At 40.4% G+C, this 23,647-nt stretch overlaps 1 protein-coding gene across 1 annotated transcript in view; it reads right to left on the bottom strand.

Annotated features, from left to right (window-relative positions):
* Nucleotides 1–23,647, bottom strand: part of LOC147798904 (uncharacterized) — a 90,757-nt gene that overhangs the window by 42,089 nt on the left and 25,021 nt on the right. Inside the window, exon 3 of the mRNA XM_087137967.1 lies at nucleotides 12,487–12,852. Within this exon, the coding sequence (XP_086994093.1) occupies nucleotides 12,487–12,852 (366 nt within the window). The remainder of the gene's footprint in view (nucleotides 1–12,486; nucleotides 12,853–23,647) is intronic.

Here is a 23,647-nt window from a genome sequence, read left to right on the forward strand (position 1 = left end):
CAAACAAAACCATTAACTCTAACCCTACTAGGTACATAATACTAAAAATTACTACTTAACAGTAAAATGTAGCATACAGCGCTGTTGTTTATAAGAGGATGTGACCTAATTGTTCTCTGAAGCCACAAAATACAATAGAAAAGACAACGTACCATACAGTGCTGTGGCACTATGAATGCATGACTTTACTATTCTCTCTATGAATAACAATGGAAGTGCCCTAGCCAGAAGTAGAAACTTGTAGCGCTAGGTCCTTCAGGCTTAGACTACTGCTTAGTATTTGGTAGTACTGAGTACTGTAAGCCAAATGATATGCTTGGGGGTTAGGGTTAAGTGCTGGCTAAATGGTCAACTGTTACGTGCTGGGGGATGGTTTCAAGGTGAACCGCACGATTTCAAGTAAGACTTTGACTGCATCCATTACTCACTGCCATATGCTACAATACGTGCTAATATTTTAAGAGAGTTTATTTAAAACACTTTCTTGTCCACAGATTACAATGCTAAGCATCCGCTGGCGTAGAACTTTGCCCAGGCTTTTACACACACACACACACACTTGTGCACTAAGGCCCAGTTCACACAAATGATGGAAACGCACATCTGCGGTGTTTGGCACCGAGTGTCTGTCGCAAGGGTCGCCTCTGACTTCACCCGAAGTTTTCACACAGTACAGCGTACCTCGTTCTGCAGCATTTACATTTGTATCGCTGGTACGGCAATAATCTTTGCATGATGGAATTATAGGGTACCAGCAATTTTCCTCCCATATACACGTGCTTTTTGTATGTTTCCATGAACATTTGTGTACGAATTCAGTGACAGCAAAACATTAATCCCCGTTGGAGGCTGCCCCTAGCTACGCATCTGTCTCATCTGCCTTCTAAATTTTTTGACTTGATTTTGTTAGAATTCTACCAGGCCTTTTTCATTCACCAGACTCACAAACTGACATCTCGGTAGCATGATTTTCACAGCCAGTTAAAAAGGGCCTTGTTGCCAGTGCCCACTGGGGCACTTGATGATATATAGGTGTCTGATGTATGAGCAGAAGATATCAAGCTCAATCTCTGAAAATGCTGTGAGGAAAATAAATATTTTCCTTTTAGTTCTTATTCAAGACTTTAAAGGACAATTTTTGTAAAGGGAAAGTAAAGTCCAATTTGTTGTTGGCATTCATGGCTTAAGAGGATAAGGCCCTAATTTCATAGCTCTGGTTCCTGCCAGTTGAATTTTAGAAGCATTGTGCTTCGCGTGTGTACTAATTGGCTGTATATTTTCATGGACCGCCATTTTGAACGAAAGCAAGAGCAAAGCCAAAGGTTTTCTTGAGTAGGCCTAATGGGCTTCAATGTACACTACCCTTGGAAAGTTGCACGCATTGCAGTCAAACGACAAATCTCAGTGATCTCTTTGTGAAATTTTGGAGGAGTTCTGGATTAATGCGACAATCACACAGGGACTCTTTTGATTTGGTGACACGGTGACTTTCATGTGACATGATCGTGGCATTGATGCAATTGCATTGCAGGGGCCCCCCCGTTTTCAAGAAGCTAAAGAAAATCGAGGGTGGCAAAATTACATTGCTATCCCTGTCATTGGAGGTCTTGCTCTTTTAGAGAATGAGAATAAAAAGTGACGATATCATCTTTATAGGCAACAATGACATCTACTTTGCAGGATCACGCATGCCATTAATGGACTTTACTTTAGATTTGGTTAATTAATGGGGGCTGCAACCAAGCCATTACTGGTGCACTAAATGTGGGGTCATTCCACTTTTATTATTGCCAAATTGAAAGGAAGCAATAACCAATACCAGTAATTTGACGGACAAGGTGAAACTACGGGGACAAAATTCAAGACCACAAAAACGTTATCAGGTATACGAGTGAGTGGCTAAATTTGGCCCTTTTGAAAGCCATTTTTCTCCCCTATTGAAGGAAAAAACCTCTATCTCTGTGGAGGCACACACACTTGTGAATAATATTTTTGCGAGGAGTCCCATTAAATTCCAGAATTTGGAGGAAAAAAATACTAAAATGAATGAGACACAAGCAAACAAAAAATATTTTCTAGCTTCTCAGCTCAGTAACAGGCGGCCAGCTTAAGTCTACAACGAAAGGCTTGGACAGAAAGCTTAATTCAGAAAATAAAAGCGCAAGACCGATATTTCATTAATGTCACCATTCAGCTGCACCTCAGCTCCTCCATGGCAAATGTGGTAATTCTCCAATTTACAGAAAAAAGCTCCACACTAAATGTGGGGACTTTTCACAAGTGCGTCATAATCTATTCCTGTTCAAAATGTCACAAAGCCTACCTTGTCGTCCCACTGTCCAATGGAAAGCGCAGCCAATCCCCAAAGACTGCAAGCAAACCACCACTAACAACAGGCAATATGTACAGGCCAACTGGTAAAACAAAGACTTGTCTATACTGATGACGGCGCAACAAGTGTGGATTTGGAAGTGCCCTCAGAAAGGCACGTTCAGGTATGTCTCAAACATTGGAATCATATGCAAAGAGTACAACCTTTCATGATATGTTACACATACATGTAACTATGTGCACTTGTTAAATTATTCTTTTGGTATCTGTGCCAGCAGCGCCCTCTTGTGTGGATAATTTGCCAGTCATAACATGAGTTGGTAACCATTTATGTGCACACACTTGGCATACAACAAAATCATGTGGGGGTCTAAAAGCTGCATACCTACATATATTCTTGTATGTGTCAAATATTAGATTAGTGGACGTGACGTGATGATCACCTGAAAAAGAAAGGCTGAAATGCATGATTCGCTATCAAAAAAGAATGTGATTGGTAAATTTCCACCTGCATTCCAGGAGTGCTCCAGGGCAGCTCACAATCGTTTTGTTCTTGTTTTACAGATGAGTATGAGGTACAGGGAGTTCATCCAACATTGTTTCCACACAAATACCACAATGGATCAACCCAAATTTCCTGTGACATTAATGTCTTTTGGACATTCCTACTCAAAGCTTTGCCCATTAGTCAAGATAAGCATCTCCAGAGGAAACAGACATCACATTGTTTAAAATGAACAGGGGAGTGCAAAGTGCCAATCAACTGTACATTTATAACACAACGCACTCATACAGTACAAAAAGATGACAGACACAGAACCGCCACACAAAAGGGCCAGAGGAAGCCCAAGAGGATAAAGCGAGAAACGTGGTGGAGCCCTTGTACATATACGTGTAGTTTAATCCAATTCATTTGGCCTTAAATTGTACTACTGTACCGAATACCTTTGTGAAAAGAATTTGACAACATGTCTTTTAGTGGGAGGGCAAACCATTGTTCTTGGTTCAAAACAGAGACATAAATGAATAATTGCCCATGCTTAAATTCAATGCTGTCTGTCAAAGACTACGCCAGTGACTACCACTAAAATCAGTCCAACTGACAACGTATTCTGCCTCTACACATTCATGAACATGAGCTGTCAAAGAAATTAATAGGTCACACAGCAGACAGAAAAACCTTGAACGTCTGTGGCCACCACACTTGAAATTGACAAGAACACGAATGGATGTGCACGCTACACATGTATCAATGTATATCTGATAAGAAAGGTGTGCATGCTCACAGAACACATTCTTTGAAATCATGTCGTACTAAAACTTCCACACAAGACAAAAAGACCGGTGAAACCTGGAAGCTTGCAATGAGAGTTCTTTGGTCATGTCGGTACTTACTGTGAATTTTGAGCTATGTTAGTTTCCCACAACTTTCTCAAACTACAAAGAACAGTGTTTACATTTTTATATTACTTCACATGTATGCTGTGCTGTACAGTGCTTTTGAAAGTGTTTCACTACCAGGACACCACTAACCAGTGTATCCTGTCACTTCTGAAATATAACACCTCTTTGGCCAGGTGATTATACTGCCCTCTCTTGACAAGACTGTAACTACATACAACATGGTGCTGATAAGTTATGTTAAGGATGGTAATGCTGTCACTTACAATTGTTTAAGTATATATGTAACACAAACAATGACATGAGTGCTAAACTAAACTATAGTTTAACTCACCATAATTAGTGCTCAAGCACCATTTCTAAGCAACCTACATGTGAGTCCTCAAACCTCCAAATGAATGGGACCAAGGACGTAGGGTGTCTCACTATTTTACAACTTCATCTTAATACATTTTGCACCAAACTAACTCAGGGTTTTTGAAGACACAATCCTATGGAAGACTTGTAAGGACCACATGCAAAATTTTTTTCTTCAAAGTGGTATCTCCATGTGGAGAGATACTGCAGTGAGCTGGCGTGGACCTACTTAAAGTGGGGGAGGGGACACCTTTAGGATATGATGAACCTTGGGGGCGCCATTGATAGAGTACATGAAATGCTGCTCTATGAGACCACACTTGTACTGGTACTTGTGCACTTCTATGCCATAAAGGGACAATATGAATTATACTAGGAACCATTCTTCTTTGGCCATTTACACCTTTTAAGCAGGTGAAAACTATATACCAGAGAAACGGCGAGTTGAGCTGTCAAAAGCTTGGTTTCAATTAAAGAAAAGAAAGCTTTGTGATGTCTAAAGGTATTTACAGCTGAGCACACATTCTTGTTCTGAAGTTGTGGGAACAAACACGGTATTTCAGCTACATTATGGGGACCAAAATTGTTGTGGAGAACGAGAAAGTTCCCCCACAGCTCGGTCCTAAGTTGCCTAACAAAGGAAATCGTCCCCTTAAACCGGTTGCGACCTCACAACACAGGGTCTGATGTTTAATCCAAGGTCTGATGTTTAATTGGCACATCGGCCAATGTCCGATCCAACATTTGTTACGAGCACACATAACCCACTCAAGTACGTACAGTATACAGAGTTTGTTGCCATGTGGCACTACGCTCAGTGTAGTTCCCTGACTCCATTCATGACATTCAGTAGAAATAGTACACATCTACACTGACTGCTCCGTTGGCGCCATTGTCTGTCTGTTGAGTTGTGGTAAGGACCACATGCAGATGTAATTTTTAGGGATACTTTACATGGGTATCACTGTATTTATCAACCTAAATGAGTTAACCAGTTTTAATTCACACTCAAATAAAATGAGATTGTTTGCCAAAAATCAAGTGCAGAGTATGTTCCTCATATTGGCAAGGACAGTCAAATTTTGCTGATCTGATGTTTGGCTGATGTTCCGGAACACAGGCCTGATCTGATCTGATCATCGGGTGATCTCTAAATGAGACAAGAGCTATTTTGGTCCTTCTCTGAATGTTACCTTCTTGTGTTGCCTCCAGCAAGTTTCTACATGGGGTTTTATTTTATAAAAGACAACTAAGTGAGAGGGATCAGTGAAAAATAACATTCAGAGAGACCTAGTTGGTACCATCTTTTGTTTTTAAATATTCAATAATTGTGGAAACATTGTTTCATTTTGGAATAAAACCAAGTTGCAGAAAAAGTTTCCCACTAAAACTTGTATTATCCCCTTTAATGCACGTTCATGCGCATTTATGCTGATACCAGATGTACAATAATAAAGCTTAATATAGCTCTCACCTTAAGGTCCACTGTTCATTGGTGTTTGACGCAGACTTGCCACAGTAAGACAGTAAATCACAGCAAAATACCACTTTGAAAATCAAATTTTGCATGTAGCCTTTACATGCTTCTGTACAATCTACAACAAATGAATTTTTGTGCATTGTTTAAAAAGGGCCATCTGCTATACCGATAATCCAACAACAATTAAGTGACCAAATTATTAACGATCATGTTTGATTTGTGACCAAAGTCACAACAAAGTTACTCCTGGTGATATGCATCACTTTTAAAGAACAGGATGAAAGGTGTGTCCAAAAACTTATTTCTGGACATTTCTATGTTATTATGTACAGTCTACTCTTGTTATAACCAAATCCCTGTAGAAACATTGCTTGTATCCGAAATTTGTTGTAGGTGGAATGCAGAGCAATGGCTTCGGTGCATTGCTGTACATTGCCATGTACATGCATATGCACATGTAAGCATGTATGTGCATACACGTAAACACGCGTTTGATGTTATATCAAAAAAGAACTTTCGGATATAATTAATCAAATATATTTTGATGTGTTTAGACAAATAAAATTCACTTTCATTTGAAAACATGTTAAGTGTGCATGTGAGATTAATAAAAGCAAATACATGTACATGTGAAAGCATCAATCCAGGGATTTTTAAAAGGCTTTCGATCGCCATGGATGACGACGAAGCTAAACAGCATGCACATATAGGTTTGCGTGTACCTGCCAGAATGTGAAGACTCATCAACTGGAACCCCCATCCAAGTAAGTAGTCTTTCAAACACAAATTACATCATGGAGAGACATTTTTATTTAACTTTCCGTCTGTCTTATGATTTTCAACACTAGCTGCATGACACAATTTATCCATAGTCCGAGTTCACTCGCCCACAGTGGCATGGCTGCCTGCACGCGAGATGGTCGCTGAAGGAACATGATATCATGAAGGAATATTGCGATTGGATGGCTGTGTCTCACAAAATGTACGTCACGAAAATGCACAGTCTCATTGGCCGGTACGCTAGATCTTTTTGCAGTAATATGAATAATTCAGTGCTGGGTGATTAGTTGGGCTCTTGAGATGTGAGAGTAGTCAAGCAAACTTATTTGGCCATATTTTTATCAGAATTGGGAAGGGAATTTTTGTAGAGCTGCAGTGGTATGCGATGAACCAATACATGTAGTGGAACGTTCGTGACCCTTTTTGGCAGGAACTGTACATTGACTGGTTACAACATTTCCCTCATGCCTTCTTTGGAAATGGTTCGGCCAGGCGGGAACTACCGTAGTGTGATGCACTGCCCATGTGTTTTCACCACCGCAAACGCTCATTGTAAATGGGTCATCAACAATGATTTTTCAGGCAAAAGAGTCACAGAAACCATTCGTTGTAACAGGAATTTCACACAATGCGATTTCTCTATAACAGATTTTTTCTCCATAGAAATTTGCACGTTTTCGCCGGAACCACAGACAGTGCTTGTTATAACCGGAATTTTGTTACAGCCAATTTCACAATAACAAGAGTCAACTGTATTGTAATTTAGCAAGCCATTATTGTTGATTTGTAAATCCCTAAATGGGTGCAACTGAGCAACTTGATAAAGGGTAGTACCTGCATATAGATTTATCAGTCCAGAGCATGACCTCACATACATGTAAGTATAACTGGCTGAACGAGAAACATTTTCTGAATGCTGATTTTGTGACTGTGTCAAGAGAGGGCACATTTTGAAATCTGAAACAGCAAAAAGTGCTAGCAATGCAATCAAGATACAAGACCCCTAAATGTCTATTTTTTGTTTTAAATATTCATTATTCATAGAGCCAGGGTTTCAACAGGTTAGTTGTTAAGAATCTGTTGTTTGATTCTGAGCAGTTTTCTTCCTCTAAACCAAAGAATACGCAGAAAACAAGTGGTCCACACAAATTTTACATGAATTTGCTTGTTTTACTGCAGGTGTAAATTTAGTTGAAGATTTCTGAAAATGCCTTCATTTAATGCAATCTTGTGCTCCAGTGATACAACTTTCAGCCCATCATCTGAAATGTAGCAATGAAAGCCAAACTTGACATCTCCATGGAAAATCAAAATCAACTTCCATAGACTTCATAACATCTAGGGATGAACTTTACTCCTAAGCTTGGGACATGTGACCATTGAGTGTACCCATCAGCATGACATCTCCCCCCCTTTTCTTCTGACTGATCTAGTTCAAGTCCTCTTCCCCTCACACTCCCTCCTTGAGGGCTGTTCGCCTTCATTGTATGTATGTACCTGCATACACTCACTTGGGGGCCCCTTCTGCAAGGTACAAGTATTTAGCATGCTGCCATGAGTCACGCTCCTCATAAATGGCAAGATGTGGCCAGCACACCTCACGAACAGATGCTCTGCCATTTGACGTGTGCCCGAGACCAGTTCAGCTGCACTTTGAGAGGCCTCTGTGTAACGGATTGCCCGTCTGGCCAGGGATGTGCATCAACGCATCTTCATTGTCATGTTTCCTGCACACCGTAGAGAAAAGAGGGACCTACTGCAATGGTTGTCCCAATCAGGTGTTGGATCCCAAGCCAAAAACAGTAGAGACAACAAATTCCCTTGGATTAAATGTCTGCCGGCTTCTCCCTTCATTAATTTGACTACTGTTTAAAAGCAAGGTGGCTCCCATTTTCAAATACCCGTATTTTCATACTATTCTGTTCCATGTCAAGGAGTCAGAAGGTTCACTGGTAAAGCGTTCCTCCCATTTCAGACTACACGTGCATGTGCCAATGATATCAATGCACAGCATTATTAAGGCATGAGCAGCTAGTTGATTTGCCCATTGCCCTAAAAAAGGAACACATGCTAAGTGGGAAACCTGCATGGTCAGGGGTCCTGAAAAATTGTTGAAGCTTACATGCTCTGTTGTGCATATTAGGACTTCCTGGGGCAAGTATTGAGGAAAAATATTTTGTAATCCCTGCATGTCTGGAAGTTAAAACTCTTTATACAGAGACTGCATGGAATAGACATCCAGTACATAAGCAACTAGTGCTGAAATCAACTGAACTGAAACTGAATGTAGTGAAGTACAGGTTTGTTCTCTAAAGAATACACTTGTCGGGGTTAAAAAAATACTTTTTAAAATAAGTGCCTTTCAGAGCTCTTGTTAAACATTGTCTTTTGGTTTTGCCATACTGGTACCTTTCCTGGTCTCTTAGTCACTTTCCATTGGCTGTGTAGTTGATGGTACGTCACAAATGGTGTAGAATCTTTTCCAGCTGTCGCTGTGTTTTGGAAATTCTGATGCAACTCAAATGTGTCCATCAACAATGACAGTTTCTGCAAACCAACTCAAGCGGAACTTGTTCTTGATATTCCTTTGTCTTTATGTACATGTAGATCTCACACCAACTGGTCTCCCTTCCTTGAGGCTGAATCTCTGGTTCGGACTGTCACAGATTGTCACCACAACCATTCGTACACTACACCAGGGAATAATTTTCCCAGTATCGCATTGCAATTCACGATGTATTTTCAGCGATTTGCTACGCACTTTTTTGATGAATCCCGGTTGCTATGATGCAACCAGAAACATACATCTACATGTTGATGGGTGAATTCATTTAGTACACCTGTACGAGAGAGTGGTTCTCTGATCACTGGCCCTGTAATCTGAATTACTTAGCTGGCTAAGCAAAGAACTTGTCGCAGTGAGGACGACGCATCTGAACATGCGCACTAAAGAATTTATGTCTGTTCGGCTCTATGGTTCGGCTGCGCCGTGATTGCGCATTGTGGAAACTTAAACTCCCAATCATCCTCGTACGTGCGCTGTCTAGTTGTCTTATTGTTAACATTACGTTACTCTCAACTCAATCGCTCAATTCGGACTGGACTCTGTGTGGATTCATCGTGGTTTTTGACGTGGAATAATTGGAATTATTTGGATGTACATGTAGACTCTGGATTTATTTTTGGATGTTTTTGTCACGTTGTAATTGTGTGCTGTAAATTTGCACTGTCATTACATGAAAAAAAATTGCTATACAAGTTGATCGAACTGCTATGCAAAAATTATTTTGTGGCTAGCAGATTGCTATGCAAATATTTTGCTGAAATCTACCCTGTACACACAGTCCCACATGCATGCGATGCACACAAATCGCATGCCACCACTGGAAAATATTTTTAAGTCTGGTCCTGAAGCATTCTACCGTGCACACTGCACTGATTTCCACTGGATACTCGACTCCACTGTGTATCAGACTTTATCCTCCACTGTCGTAAATATATTTGCCAGAAGTCTTACTGCACATCAAATTTATCATGCATTATGGATTGTGAATTAGCATATTCTACTTTTTATTTTCTCACCGGATTTACATGATTCATTCACGCCATTTCTTGGTGAATGTCTAAACAATAAGGTCTACGTTTGAGACAAGTTGCACAGTTTCAAAGAGTGTTGTCTGTAGCAGAGATATAATTTATTTACTTTGAATTGCTCGGCTGTCAATCAATGCCCAGATTATTTCCAGATCAGAAATGTTTTACCTTTTCTTTACCTTAAATTTGGTTATATCATGTTTGAAGTGAATTAATCACAAGCTGCTCAATTCTTTTTGATTCACAAATCACTAAAGAGCTAACTTTGATACAATTAACACAATAAGATGTGCCACTTGGGATTTCACTTCTTGTCACAGCTTTAATGCTTTTTTTCACAAGATTCTGCAACATTAGTAACTGAGCTTTTTGTCATGCCAGTGCTAAAAGGCCATTACGAAAAAAATTGCATTTAAAGGTCCTTATTGGAAAATATTGGTACTTGTTTAAACACAAAATCGAGCAACAAAATTTGTTGAAATTTAAATATAATGGCCCAAAAAATCAAATTTAATAAACCGAAGTACAACAGATGTAGTCTGTTTCAACACAGTATTTCTTTCCTTCCCTGAGTAAGGCCTTAAGAGTATTTTCAAAAATTACATATTTGCTGTTATGACCTTTTAGCGCTGAGCCGAAATTTTTGACTATTTAACTTGTAGGGAGAACAACCTGAACTACAGTTTAGTGCAAGAAAAAACAAATTTCATAAAATGCATAGATTTTTGTGTACTTTCTTCTTGAACTTGATTTTTTTTATGAACAAGGTGGTTGCGCATGCAATGTATGAAATCTTTCTTTCTTCCTCTGTGTATGTCTTCATCCCCCTGCTACTGTGTGTGTGTGAAGAGCGAGAGGGCTGACTGCAGATACGTGTATGTTCCCATAAGTATGTTTCTGTGTATATGTACCGTGCGAATGGAACATAGTCTGGTATCCAGTACTGCTGAATGTTCTAAAATGGCTGGGCAATTTTTTTTGCCCAATGTTGGGTACCAGGTGAATCGGTTAACTATTGGGCAAAATATCAAAACGCTGGGTACAAAAGTGATAGTACAAATAACATTTTCCACAAATGTTGTGTGAAATGAGACAAGTTTGCCCACACAAAATCAAAAGGGGTTGAGTGATCTGTTTGTCCAACAGTTAGGCGATTCACCTGGTACCCAGTGTTGGGCAAAATATTGCAGTGAACCATATCCTTTCTACATACAGTTTTGTTGAGGTGGTGTACAGACCAGACTATTTCAGTGCTTTCAAAATATGCAGGTAATGTACACGTAGGATGCGTACGGTAGTGATCACTGTTTGTTAAGAGCACACCTGCCAACTTGGCCATAAAATGTTTTTTTTTCAGAGCGCACAATGGCCAGTGCATTGGAGCATCAAAGCAATGGCCGCCCAGGACTGCCATGAAGGTTGATGCCTGAAAAATACAGAGCTTCTAAAATGATCAGGCACCGTAATCATACACAGTCTTTAAATTACAAAGTGGGACTCAACAAATGCTGATCCTTAGACGTCATATGTTCAAGATTTGTGCAACATCTTTTTGAAACTCTAAGACAATGTCGTGGAACAATATTTACTTCACTGCCCGGCTCTGGCCCCCAAGCTGCTTCAGGTTCCACATACACTCAACAGCCATGGACACTGAACATTCATCTTCTTATATACATGTCCATGGATATCCTGAACTCAACATAACACTGGCTGTATTTGCATTAAATGTTTTCTTGACTAGTAACTTCATTTTCAAACTATCGATTCCTCCAAAGAAAAACCTTGATCCTGCATAACATTGAAGATAAAACTGTCTAAGGCTGTGTTCACACAATGGACTTTTTTGAGTCAAACTCACCAAGACAATGGTTACTCTTCCCATTTTAAGTCCAGTGCGGACAGCCCAGGAAGTTTTTCTCTTGGTTACTTTTAATGAGCAGCGCATTCATTTCTGCTGGCAAACTGCTGCCCAAGAAAACTTCCCGCAATGGAAAGTCAAGTGCAGACAGTGCGAGTTGGTAATAGCCCAAGTACAACGGCATTCTGCGCACAGCGAAACTATGCACGCATGTTGGACGTTTCGCTACGGTGTGGCATGTGGTGAATATTTCCAGTCAATTTGTTCCTGTTTTGATCGTATTCATGGCAGAAATTATTACTGACACTGTTGGAAGATTAACTTGTGTTAAGAGTGCACCATTCCCAGATGATAATGAGGAAGGTAACGTTGAGTCTACCGATGAAAAAAAAGGCAGAAACACCATGCAAAGCACCCTCATAAATCACTTCATTGCTAGCTTGATTACTTCCCCTGTGGTCTCAGTCAGAAGTCCGAGTGTGGACAGAGGTCAAATCTGACCATTTTTTATTTGACCATTGGCTCGGTCAAACCCACAAGAAAAAAGGCCCTTGCTAACACAGCAAACACAAGGGATCACTGTTGTCCAGTGAAGACAGTCTTGCTTTGCCTGTAATATTTGAAAGTGAGAAAAATAGCTGAAGCAAGTTAGCAAAATGGAATTTATAATTCTCATACTCACCGACTCTGGAGTAGAAACTATATGAAGCATCAAAGCTACTCATCTGTTCGCTGCAAGTATGTCCGCGAAAAACCACTTTAAGTTCATTATCCAAGGATTGCACAACAATCGGTAGAGTTCTCTCCTGGTTGCCCTGGACAGTCAGGAGGTGCGTCGTGCCCAACGGACCGACGTTTTTAAAAACAAGTCTCGGGCGGCAGCGCCCCCCAGAGCCTGCCGAGGAAAAACCTCTCAGAGCTGTTATGCTCACCACCACAGCCGAGTCAGCGGGCGCGTGGAAGTGAAACTTGCAAGTAGACCAAAGACTGGTGGCATTCAACAATCGGTTTAGTTTGCCAGGAGCCTGGGTGAACGTCTCAGAACATTCTGTGAGGAGGAAAGGGTAGAAGACATTTAGAATAAATACTAGGAAAGCAAAAGACAGGAAATCAGGCATTATTGAGTCACTGATCAAAGTTAGCTGCCTTGGTTTTCTAAAAAAAAAAACACTGCTGCTAATCTGTGGCATTTAGTAGACACAACTGACAGACCCACCTTACCTTACCTTTCTTACCTTACCTTACCTAGAATTCATTCCCAACCCCTTATAAAGTGTGTTCCTACATTTCAGCGATAAAAAGCAATCTTGTGTATTGCCATAAAAACATGCGTGAACACAACAAAATTAGGTGAGGGCTTTAACTCTTCAACCTAGCTACAAAAAAGTGCACAGTTGAATGTAATGCAAGGAGATGAGAGAACAGTCACAGCTGCAAAAAAGAGAGCTTTTTTATCAAGAAGAACAGTAAATAAGGGTGCGGTGTAACAGGAATTTGTACATGTGGTCACGACACTGCATTCAACATGGCCACACCATGCACACTACATGTGTGGGTAAATAAAACTGAATGAACAAAATCATGTTTTTTAATTGAAAATGGGGGTGGATCAAAACAATTTTGATGAAAAAATATAAAATATTAAATCAAAAATTTTGACAGGCCCACAATTCCGAATGACATAAATATGAGAAGTAAAAAAGCCCCCCCAAGTCACCTACGCCGTAAATTTACTCAAAATAATGCCACTAATTGTTTCATGCACAGCCTAAATCCCTCCTGCATGCCCCATCAAATTAGTTATGCAAGACCCATAGGCAAACTATGGACTTGAATGCAAATTAGCGCCAGGCTGTCTAGACAGTTGGCCTTTACACAAGGACATACAGTTAAGGACATGTTGGTGCTCTTGACTGCATGTGGCTCGCATAGAACTTACAGATGAACATGTACATGTACATGTGAGCTGTGCAGGGAAAACAAGCCTGTACATGTACATGTACAATGTTCATGTATTTGTACATGTACAGTGTATGGTGGACTGCAGAGGCAATGGAGGTCTAATCCTAGACAAAACAAGCAGAAATGCTGAGCAATAACGTCAGCTTATCGATTACTGATCCAGTGACTCTTGGGCAAGCTGTTGGTAGTAAATATGCTGGGTGATTTACACGTATCTGTTACAATTACTGGGACAAATAGTCATTTTATCGGCACACTCAGAATTCACCCCTGCCTCTGTGGATCATGTCGCCTCTGAGAAACATTCTTCAAAAACAGAAATTTCTACAGAAAAAAGCTGTTGAGAAAATTTCTTTTCAATTTGTTAAGTTTTTAGAAAATTGTCAGCCGATTGGAATTTCCAATGGAAGTAACTGGATTAGATCACGATTGGTCTCCATAAAATCTGATATCTTTACGTTGACTTCTTTTACAGGCACAAAACCCAGTCATGTTTTTCAGCATATCAATTCCAACTGCTGTAATGTCTGTGAAGAAAAAACAAACTAGAGTTTATCTCTGTCTTTGCACTGAACTGAGGCTTTTCTGCTTCTTAAAAGCTTTAAAGCCTTTTTGCTGAGTTTCTGTAAAAAATGTCAATTAAAGTCAATTAAAGATTTCAAACTCCATATTAAATCACTCGATGACATTATTTTGATGTCACAGTAAGGGTCACTTTACTCTCAAAGTACTTCATACCTGTTAAGTTTCAAGTAAATTTGACTTGGAATAGTAACAAAAATTACGAGTGAAAGAAATAAATAGGACAAACTAAATCATACAAACCTATTTAAATATCAACCATCATTTCATGACGTCATTTCCTGTTTACAATACAGAACGCATACAACATCTTCCCACCATGTGTCAAAACGACTGGATAATCTTCAATTATAATATGCCAAACAAAAAATTTACTATTATTTTGATGTTATGGTAATCAGAAAAAAATCTGAAAAGACTTTGCATGATAAAGGCCTTGCTAAAAGACCTCTGAGAATACCTTGGTTTGTTCAGGAAAGAATGTCAAAAAAAAGGAATAAAACACACAAAATAAAACAATTCATAACAAATGAAGGGATGATGTCATCATGATGTCATCTCAATTTTTAGCACAGAACCTTGGACGAAATCAAAGTTAAAACTTAATCGGACTTGTAGTTTCAAAGAGACTGACCTTGACAAAAGACCTAGAACATCACTTGTGACAACAAAATCAAAAATTTATCGACTTTGTGGGGAGAAATGCATTGACAAGAAAACAATCTGGGTGTCAGTTTCATAAACAAAAAAACCCCAAATCAAAAAGCAATAGACAGCATTACCGAAGTCATTGGGGTTTAGAAAAGCTGCCAAGTATGATGAATGCATTTGCTACCAGTTTTCGGAAGATTTAACAGATTTTTTTCAACAAGCAACATAACACTTGGAAGTTTTGGTTTCCAAATTACCTTTAGTATTTTCTCCCTTCCAACGTCAGAGTTTCCTCAGGGACAAGAAAATCTGGCTACACTGGTATATCCAGCAAGATATGGGACGGAGGGGTACCCCCCTTACATGTCCAATCCCTATACACACTCTACACTATTGTTACCAAACACATCCCCCCCCATGTCTGCAAAGAATTCCCGAGATTCCGATCAAACAATGAGGAACACAAGGGGGGGTGTTCTTTGTCCCGTATCTTGCTTCATATGGATAAATGTAAATGCATCCAAGCACCTGCCATGAACTTCGTAATACATCATGGACTTTAAAGCTTTTAGTTTTACTGGCAACTTATTTTTTTCTTCCAGGATACCTTCTGATATATTTAGGCCAAACTGCAACCTCACAATTCCACGGCGGCCTCCCTGGTTGATTTTTCTACACCTGTGCTCTACTTCAACAGTCTATGGGAAGAAAGGCAGCCATACCAGAATTCTGACTTCCAGGAACTCATAGTGGCTACTTTTTGGCTGCACACCGCTGCCCCGGAGATAGAAACATAGGACACTTTCACCTGGACAAACTGCAAATAGAATCTCTACGACCGAAAATAGAGTACTGATATTCTCCCCCATCGAAAATCTAGAAACCAGGTGAATACACCTTACCGTGTATGTGTGTATGTGGGGAGGGGGGAACCAATCCAAACGGATACATGCATGCATGCAAGGTAGGTGGAAAAACCAGGAAAGGGACTGCACAGCAGAGGGTGGAAAGAAAAGACTGAGTCTACTGTCTAGACAGTAACCTCTGAACGAGGTCAGACAGCCAAAAGACCCAATAATTCTTTGTTGGTCATGTCACTGTGGTCACATGCCATCTATTGTTCAAGTCACAGGCCTAGTGATCTCTGTTCCCAAATACAGCACAGCTGTTTGTTCTGAATGTTTTGTGCTGCCACAAGCAGAGGGATTATCTGTTAAAAAAGTGAAGCGGGGGAAAGGGGGAGAAAAATTCTCCTTTAAAAAAAAAACGGCTTTTTCCTTCCCTCCCAATCTATGTTCTCTTATTCTATTCAAAATGGGCTGTAATTTCGACTCTCCCTCATGTAGTGGGAACAACATGGTGAATTTATGATACCAAAATACTGATGAGGCCTCCAGAAAGATGTTTCTGGCAAAATAGAACGCAAAAAAGGAAGAAGAGGTACGTGTACACAGAGGCGCATTAGTTAAAAGTGTGCTTGTAATTCTGCACCTTTTCCAAAAAACAAAGTTAAAATATAAAAACTTGCATACCAATGTAACACCAGGTATTGCAAATATCATGTCTTTTTTGGGGGGGGTACACAGAGGCAAGCATCATTCTGCCTTTCTTTGGTCAATGAACATGTACCTTGCTTTCAAGAAAAATTACGGCATTACCATCCCGGGTTAGAAAACTACAAAGCTGAAATACGTACATGACAAACGGCATGGTTCCATTGGACTTTTTCTTCTGTAAGCATGCAGAAACTTACCGCGACATTCGTTTGTGTCAATCTACTACGCATTCCCACGTGGACTTTTCTTACCATGGCAGAATGTTTATTCGCTGTGTTAGGCCTAATAAGACCAGCTGATTACATTGCCTGCACTGTACAAAACATGCCAAAATCTGCAAAATGTGACCAAATTATTGACAAAATCGCACGAATTCGGCCAAATCTGCCACAAATAAGATGAATTCTTAGATGAATTCTAGACAATGTGTGTACATGTATAGCTTTATTCGGGCATGCTCCACTGTGTGTGTACGGCATGCTGCTGTACTGTATGCACGAAGCTGGAGACTGGGAACCACACAACCATTTTCGCATGCCCACTATCCATCTCTGTGTACCAGTGGTCTGGTTCGTAGGTTCAGTGTGATTGCAGTCAATCTACATTGTACGGGAACTGTTCCCAATGGACTTTTTTGCGCCCCTGCTAACTTACCGCGGCTGCACGGAAATCTTCTGTGACCCGTTTTGGCCTGTTTTACATCATGGGCACCGCAATATGTACAGTATTTGAATGGGGGGGGGTTCACAGCAGGGAAATATGCAATTCAATTCAATTTGCCAACTGGGAGGGTGCACTGAGGGTGAAGAGACTGGCTATGACACAATACCTGGGGACTGTTAAAAGAAGACAGGACAATGCGATATGTAGCACTGGACGACATCTTTCACAACTTCTTCCTTTGCTGATATCGGTTTGTAAACAACAAGAAATTAGGATGTGTCTACCCCCCATCTATCCCCATATCAAATTTAGAACACTGAACTACATAACCAGTATATCTGCAATGTCTACATTTGCTGAATTTGGTGAGCGAACAATTCAAATTAATAACCATCATAAAACGGCCTACACAAAAGCATTGGGAAATTTAAATTTTTAGTGGAGATCAAAAGATACCTATGTCTCGTTTAAAGAAACTTCCATTCCACCAGAATTTCCTTGATGATTTTTGCCACCATAACAATCAAGACCTTGTTTCTTCCAAGCATTACCTTGTACTCTGTATCCCTAAAGTCAAAGTGAACTAATGATCTCTTGAACTCTAAATAGTTTTCCCGATGCCAACCATTGAGTTTCGTTCTACAACCTTTTTTTTTTTCTTTAAATGACCTGGCAAACCATTATCTCCCCTCAGAACAGGTACCAGTATCTCTGAAAACCATCGCAAAAGACTACATCCATCAAACCCCACCCAACAGCATCTCAACCGATCACAGCCACGATTTATGCCTGACAAGAGCCTCACATGTGCACATCAATCCATGCAATGAAGAGCGCACCTTAATTATGTGTGTTCTTTAGAGTGCGCAGTGGGCAGGACAGTCAATTTTCAAATCCTATGAAAGTGAAATGATCTTCCACTCCAACATGTATGCAACAAAAAGAAAGGGGAAGCAGATATCTACAAAACGATAAACCTCCAGCATTCAAAATTTTCCTGTTAAAATGTACGCAAAAAAATTGTAACACTGCTCGAATAATGGGAATTGATCAAGTCATTAATGGCGCAAGAGACACTGCTATGGTTTGGTCAACCTGACAAATCCACACAACTGCACATTCCTTGTACTCATTTCGTCAGAGTTTTCACGAACAGACAAAAGTCTTACTGGAGAGTAAAACTAGTTTTCCAGAAAATCGCATTTATCTCCAGTACTTAGCACTCCTTTGACTTAACCAATGCTACAACCCGAGAGAAGGGATCTTAAAATGACACACACACACCTACAAAAAAACATTATAGGAATAAATTAAAAATGTTTTTTGTTTTAACAAACACTTTTGTCTGTTGGAGAAAATACTAAATCTTGTGTGACTTTTTCTCTTCGTGAAAATGACATGCACAGTGCCATTTTGCCATAGCACAAGCCAGGTGCAAAATTGTTATATTTGTATACACTTCTGGAGTCAACATTGTCTCTTCGTGAAAATGGTCAAACAAATTTTGCCTGCAGTTTTGCCCTTTCTTGCTAACAGTATACCTATGGAAACAACTTTGTCTCTGTGTGATTTTCCAAGGCCAAAGTGCCAGAATTTGAAATCATTCCAAAGACACTAAAGTCCCACCACAATTATGAATGACAGTTTCCAAACTGATTTGCCAACGGGGAAGCATATTGCAGCTTAAGACCTCTGTTTAACTTACCAATATTAGTACAAAGTTCAAACAACCCATGCTTCTTCTGAAGCATTCCTTGGCTCCATCAAATGTTGGTATACCAAAATGCAATTTCTGAAAGGCAAAGGGAGTCTGATTTTTCCGACTTACAACCCCAATCATTAAAACAGACTGCTTCTCTTTAAATACATCTACGTCATGTATTCCCTATCCCTTCCACTTTGCACCACATAAAAATGAGAATAAGTCGCAGACACAGTCAATTGAACGCTATCTGTCACTCTCTGACCATGTTGGAACATGATGTTCCAGAGCCATACCTCTTAACATCAATGCCATGGCTTGTCCCATTGACTTTTTCCTTGCCCTAATGAATTTTTTTTCCTCAACCATTAAACTTGCGGTTCTCCCAGCTACGCTGCGGTTAACCGCACACCAAATATTTGTGGTACCATTGTACAGTACATGCAGCTCAAATTCAACAGCTGGCGGTATGGGGATGTATTTATAAATATCTGGCACATTAGGGTGTTGAAACCGCACAATACCCAATGTGTCAACAGTCATTTTTCAGGGTATGTTCTAGTAGCAATGTGCGTACACGAACCGATAACAGATGATACATTCAATGTACGTTTAAATGTAGACTGTTATCACAGGGTCACTGACCTAACAGTATGTTTCGATGTGGCCTCAATATCACCCTGACAGAATTATACTTCAATGTAATCACAACGGATGTGTCATGCAACTGCTCATTGCACCACACACTGGTAATTCAACTACACTTGTTATTTTCCTGAAAAGATGAATATATTCACTCAAATAAAAAATTATTTTTGCCCATCAGGGCAGCATATCTGATAGAAAAAAAAGGTTAAAAATATCAACACTACCGAAGGCATGACATTGATGGCTGCCCACACGGAGCTTTCACGTTCATCCAATAACAGGTACAAAAGCTTTTAAAACACAAGACACCCACAAATGTGGCGTCAAAGACAAGAACCGGCACATCAGTGTAGGACTCAAACAAGTTTGAACATGTCTCAAACTGCCTCACTAATGCAATGAAGTGTTTGACATACAGGATGCACAGCACATTACATCCCTTACATGTAATTCTTTGAAACTGTTATTGCACTGAATCTAGCCCTGTATAATCCAACACACGGCAAACATTCTACATTACTTAGAAAATCCCACAGAATCTGCGGTCAAGCAAACTGCTCAAGTTGAATGAAGAAAACATAGATTGAAATGTCTACAAATACAAAGTCTGTCCAACATCCTGCAAATCTGTATCAACACTACATTAAAAAAAACCTCCTGATGATGCAAGATGTTGCATTGGAAAAGCAGTTGATTGTGCCGAGGCACTTCTTCAATGGACAAATTTTCTAAGAACTTCAATCTGCGTCGTGCAAAACTACCCCTCCCATCCCCTGTTCACTCCCCCCCCCCACACACACACTTCCTCCCACAAATTCTCCCTGATGTGGTCTGTGTGACGGGGAGTTACCATGGATGTGCAAATTCATGTACGAGTACAAATTTATGAGGCCCCTTTGCTGTGCCTCCCTGCTCTGGCCTACATTTCTGTGTGCATCAGTGCTGACTTGTATGCGGGGCTCGCACAGACATGACCTAATTCTAGCCAGACAGCTCAGCTTAAACCAATTAGGTTTTTTTTTTGTGTGGAGTTCATTTATCGCCAACACTGTGGATTGTCAATAGAATCTTTGACAGCCTCTAAACAGTCAAAACATCCCTCTTTTGGGGAGCGGGTCTGGTTTCCACGGTCTTGACAAGAACCAACATGTTAATTGTTGTCTACATCTTCAAAATGTCTTTAAACAAAACACTAAAGGCTGACCAGATTACTGATTATGATGTACCACGATGCACTTGACAAATTATAAACATTACGTGGTAAACAACCTAAATTTCACAGGCACATAAAAGAAATGGACAATTACGTTCAAGGGATAAGAAGTTTAGGAAAACTTGCATCATGCATTTGTAGTGATATAGCACGTTACCTGTACACATCCTGCAGCAATGCTTTTTCATGCTTTGAAGATGCTCATTCTCAGGCAAGGGTTTTTATACACACTGTACACGGCTTTCAGTCATTTTAATAACGAGGATGCAAACATGACACTGGCTGGTACAGGTAAGATTTCAGGTACATCTCGGATTCTGCTTTTCATTTTTCAACAGGTTGTGGGTGTCTAGATGCTCAATCACTGCCTGAACATCTAACTTCCTGCTCACGTTGTACTGAGGCACATGAAGGGGGCATTTTTGCTTCGCTGTACATTTTTCTCTACGGCACAGATGGAAACAGAAGTGTAGAGAAAGAAGGAAAAGACACCGGGCCCTAGTGACACAGCTAGAAGATGTGGCCCACCTATCCCCTTACACCCTGTGGGTGCAAGCACACACAAACAATGTGAAATTTCATGTGACTGAGCGCACCATGAAAGGGCAATAGGGCAACAAAGCTCAGAGGTCAGAAAGCAGAAGTAAGCCTTCTACTGACTACTGAATGGAATACACAGGTTGATTTTAGAAATCTGGTTCCAGCAGGCACTTATACTACTGGTGAATGTCAGCAGTCCTTTTGTTTTAAGGCATGTGATTGCACTTCCATGCCGTCGCACGCCTAAAAGCTTCCTGAGAAGTGCAAATAGTTGCACGCCTGAAACCATCCGTACCACACTCCTCGGCGTGAGTTTACTTTATAATTATACTTTGAAATTTGTGAGAAAAATGAAACGAAAAGAATCAAACATTAGGCCCACCTAACAGTTGGTGGTGACAGAATCATTTTTTATTCTCCCGGCGAAACAGTTTTGCGTGACAGCTCTGTCAGTGTACAATCGTTCAGCAGACACACATCGCACAGTGCTGCAGCAAGCGTTGCTGCATGCGTAATGCTACATACACCAGACTGTACATGGCTTCACGTGCTTCTGCATGGCAAATGCAGTGCCACGAGATTACACCACATTTCAGTCAAATTTTCTCAATGAATTCCCTGATTATCCCAAGTTTTTCGTGGAGATGTCTGTCCTGTAGTTGTTTCGATCACAACAACAGCATTTTTCAGAAAAAAAATTGTGGCTTTTACTCACATCTGCACAAAATGATCTCCAGAAGTCGACATGCTTTCGCGATGCCGGCTCCTGCACCTTACACGTAGTGAAACAACAAATTCCTAGGAAGTTGAGACCGGGACCAGACCAGTCAATCATGATGCACAACATAAGGCGTGAAATCCATGGAGAGACCATGCCAGCATGGATTGCAGCAGATTTTTGTGTGCAGACACGTAAACATCCTGATGTTTCCCAATAAACTTTTTTAGCGTTATGAATGGAAATAACTCACAGGAAAGAGATCTGGCAAAGGGAAACCTCAGGAAAATCGGGAGATTTTTTTGAAAAAATTAATGGAGAATTGGAGTGATCTTATGACGCAGAGGAGCTCTGCATGGTCTGCTATTATGGAAATGGCATGATTTTGTGACCATTATAAAACTTTGAATCTTTTTACATGTATTGGACTATCTCTTTGAGTTTGCTTGAAGTAAGCAGGTGTGATCTGAAATTGTTGCACCATTTTTTTGTTCCTTTTGTTGATTGTTTATAAGTAACGTTGACCCAATTTTATCTTTCTATTTTACGATGTCTTGATTGACCCATGGTTTTAATTCATTTTTCAAAATCACACGCCTAGAAAAATGGCTTGCCTGGAAATGTCCAGGAGTTTTTTTCACATGCCTGCAATTTCCAAATCACAAGGACTGTGTCAGTATTTCCAGTCAGATTCTAAATTAACCAACCCCGACACAAATACCAGGCCTTAGTTATGCACATTTGAGAAAATTTATGCATGTGGTGTCGCCATAGCAAGACCACAAGAAAAATGCCAGAAACCTTTTTTGTAGAAATCACATGATATGAAACGTAAGTGGAAGAGACCATATCCTAAGTTCTGATATTGAATTTCTGAGGCTTTCCTTTCATTCAAATTTACATTCTCCAGAGTGGGAACGTAAAAGGACTTCGGCAGGGAGGAGCACGTTCCCCTGGTGTCTTCCATCCCCCTCCCCTCCTCACGTTACAGCCCTGATGGCAAAGGAATCGCCAATGGTGGTGAAATGATTGCAAAGTGGTGGTGGGGGGGGGCATTTGTGAGACACTCAGGCATCAGCCAATACAGGACCTGCCTAGTCAAAAGTGGGGGAGGGCAGTGGCCCCCTGCTTCTGCCAGTGGACCAATGTATGCACCTCTATCATTTTGTTTTGATTTGTAGATTGATAATGTATGACATCACTGTCTGTTGACCGCAGGACTGCTGTCCGTCAGGGGCATCTATTATTTATGCCTTCAGCAGGCCGAGAATGTGATTGATGAAAATATGGCTACATGTATGTGCGGTAGTTTTTCTTGGCAAGTCGAATGATAGGGGTCAGGTGCTTGTGATAGCTTCTGTACAGAGGTCCATTGGCTGTGGAGGGGCTGAGTAGGTATTGCAGGTACAGCCTATCTTTGTGGTTGCAGGAATTGATAACAGCTTCGGTGATCCAGGGTTGCTTAGTTTTGTTTTTTCCTGTTAGCTTTTTAGAGACAAGAGGGAAATGTCGATTGCACTTTTCTGTGAAGAGAGTATGAAAAGTATCATAAGTATTGCCAGTGTGCTGGCATTTGTAAACTGCAGTCCAGTCAGTGGATTCAACATC

The sequence above is a fragment of the Acanthaster planci genome, linkage group LG06, assembly GCF_054643075.1.
Source record: "Acanthaster planci isolate LZ-2023a linkage group LG06, COTS_SCS, whole genome shotgun sequence".
NCBI classification, from domain to species: Eukaryota; Metazoa; Echinodermata; class Asteroidea; order Valvatida; family Acanthasteridae; genus Acanthaster; species Acanthaster planci.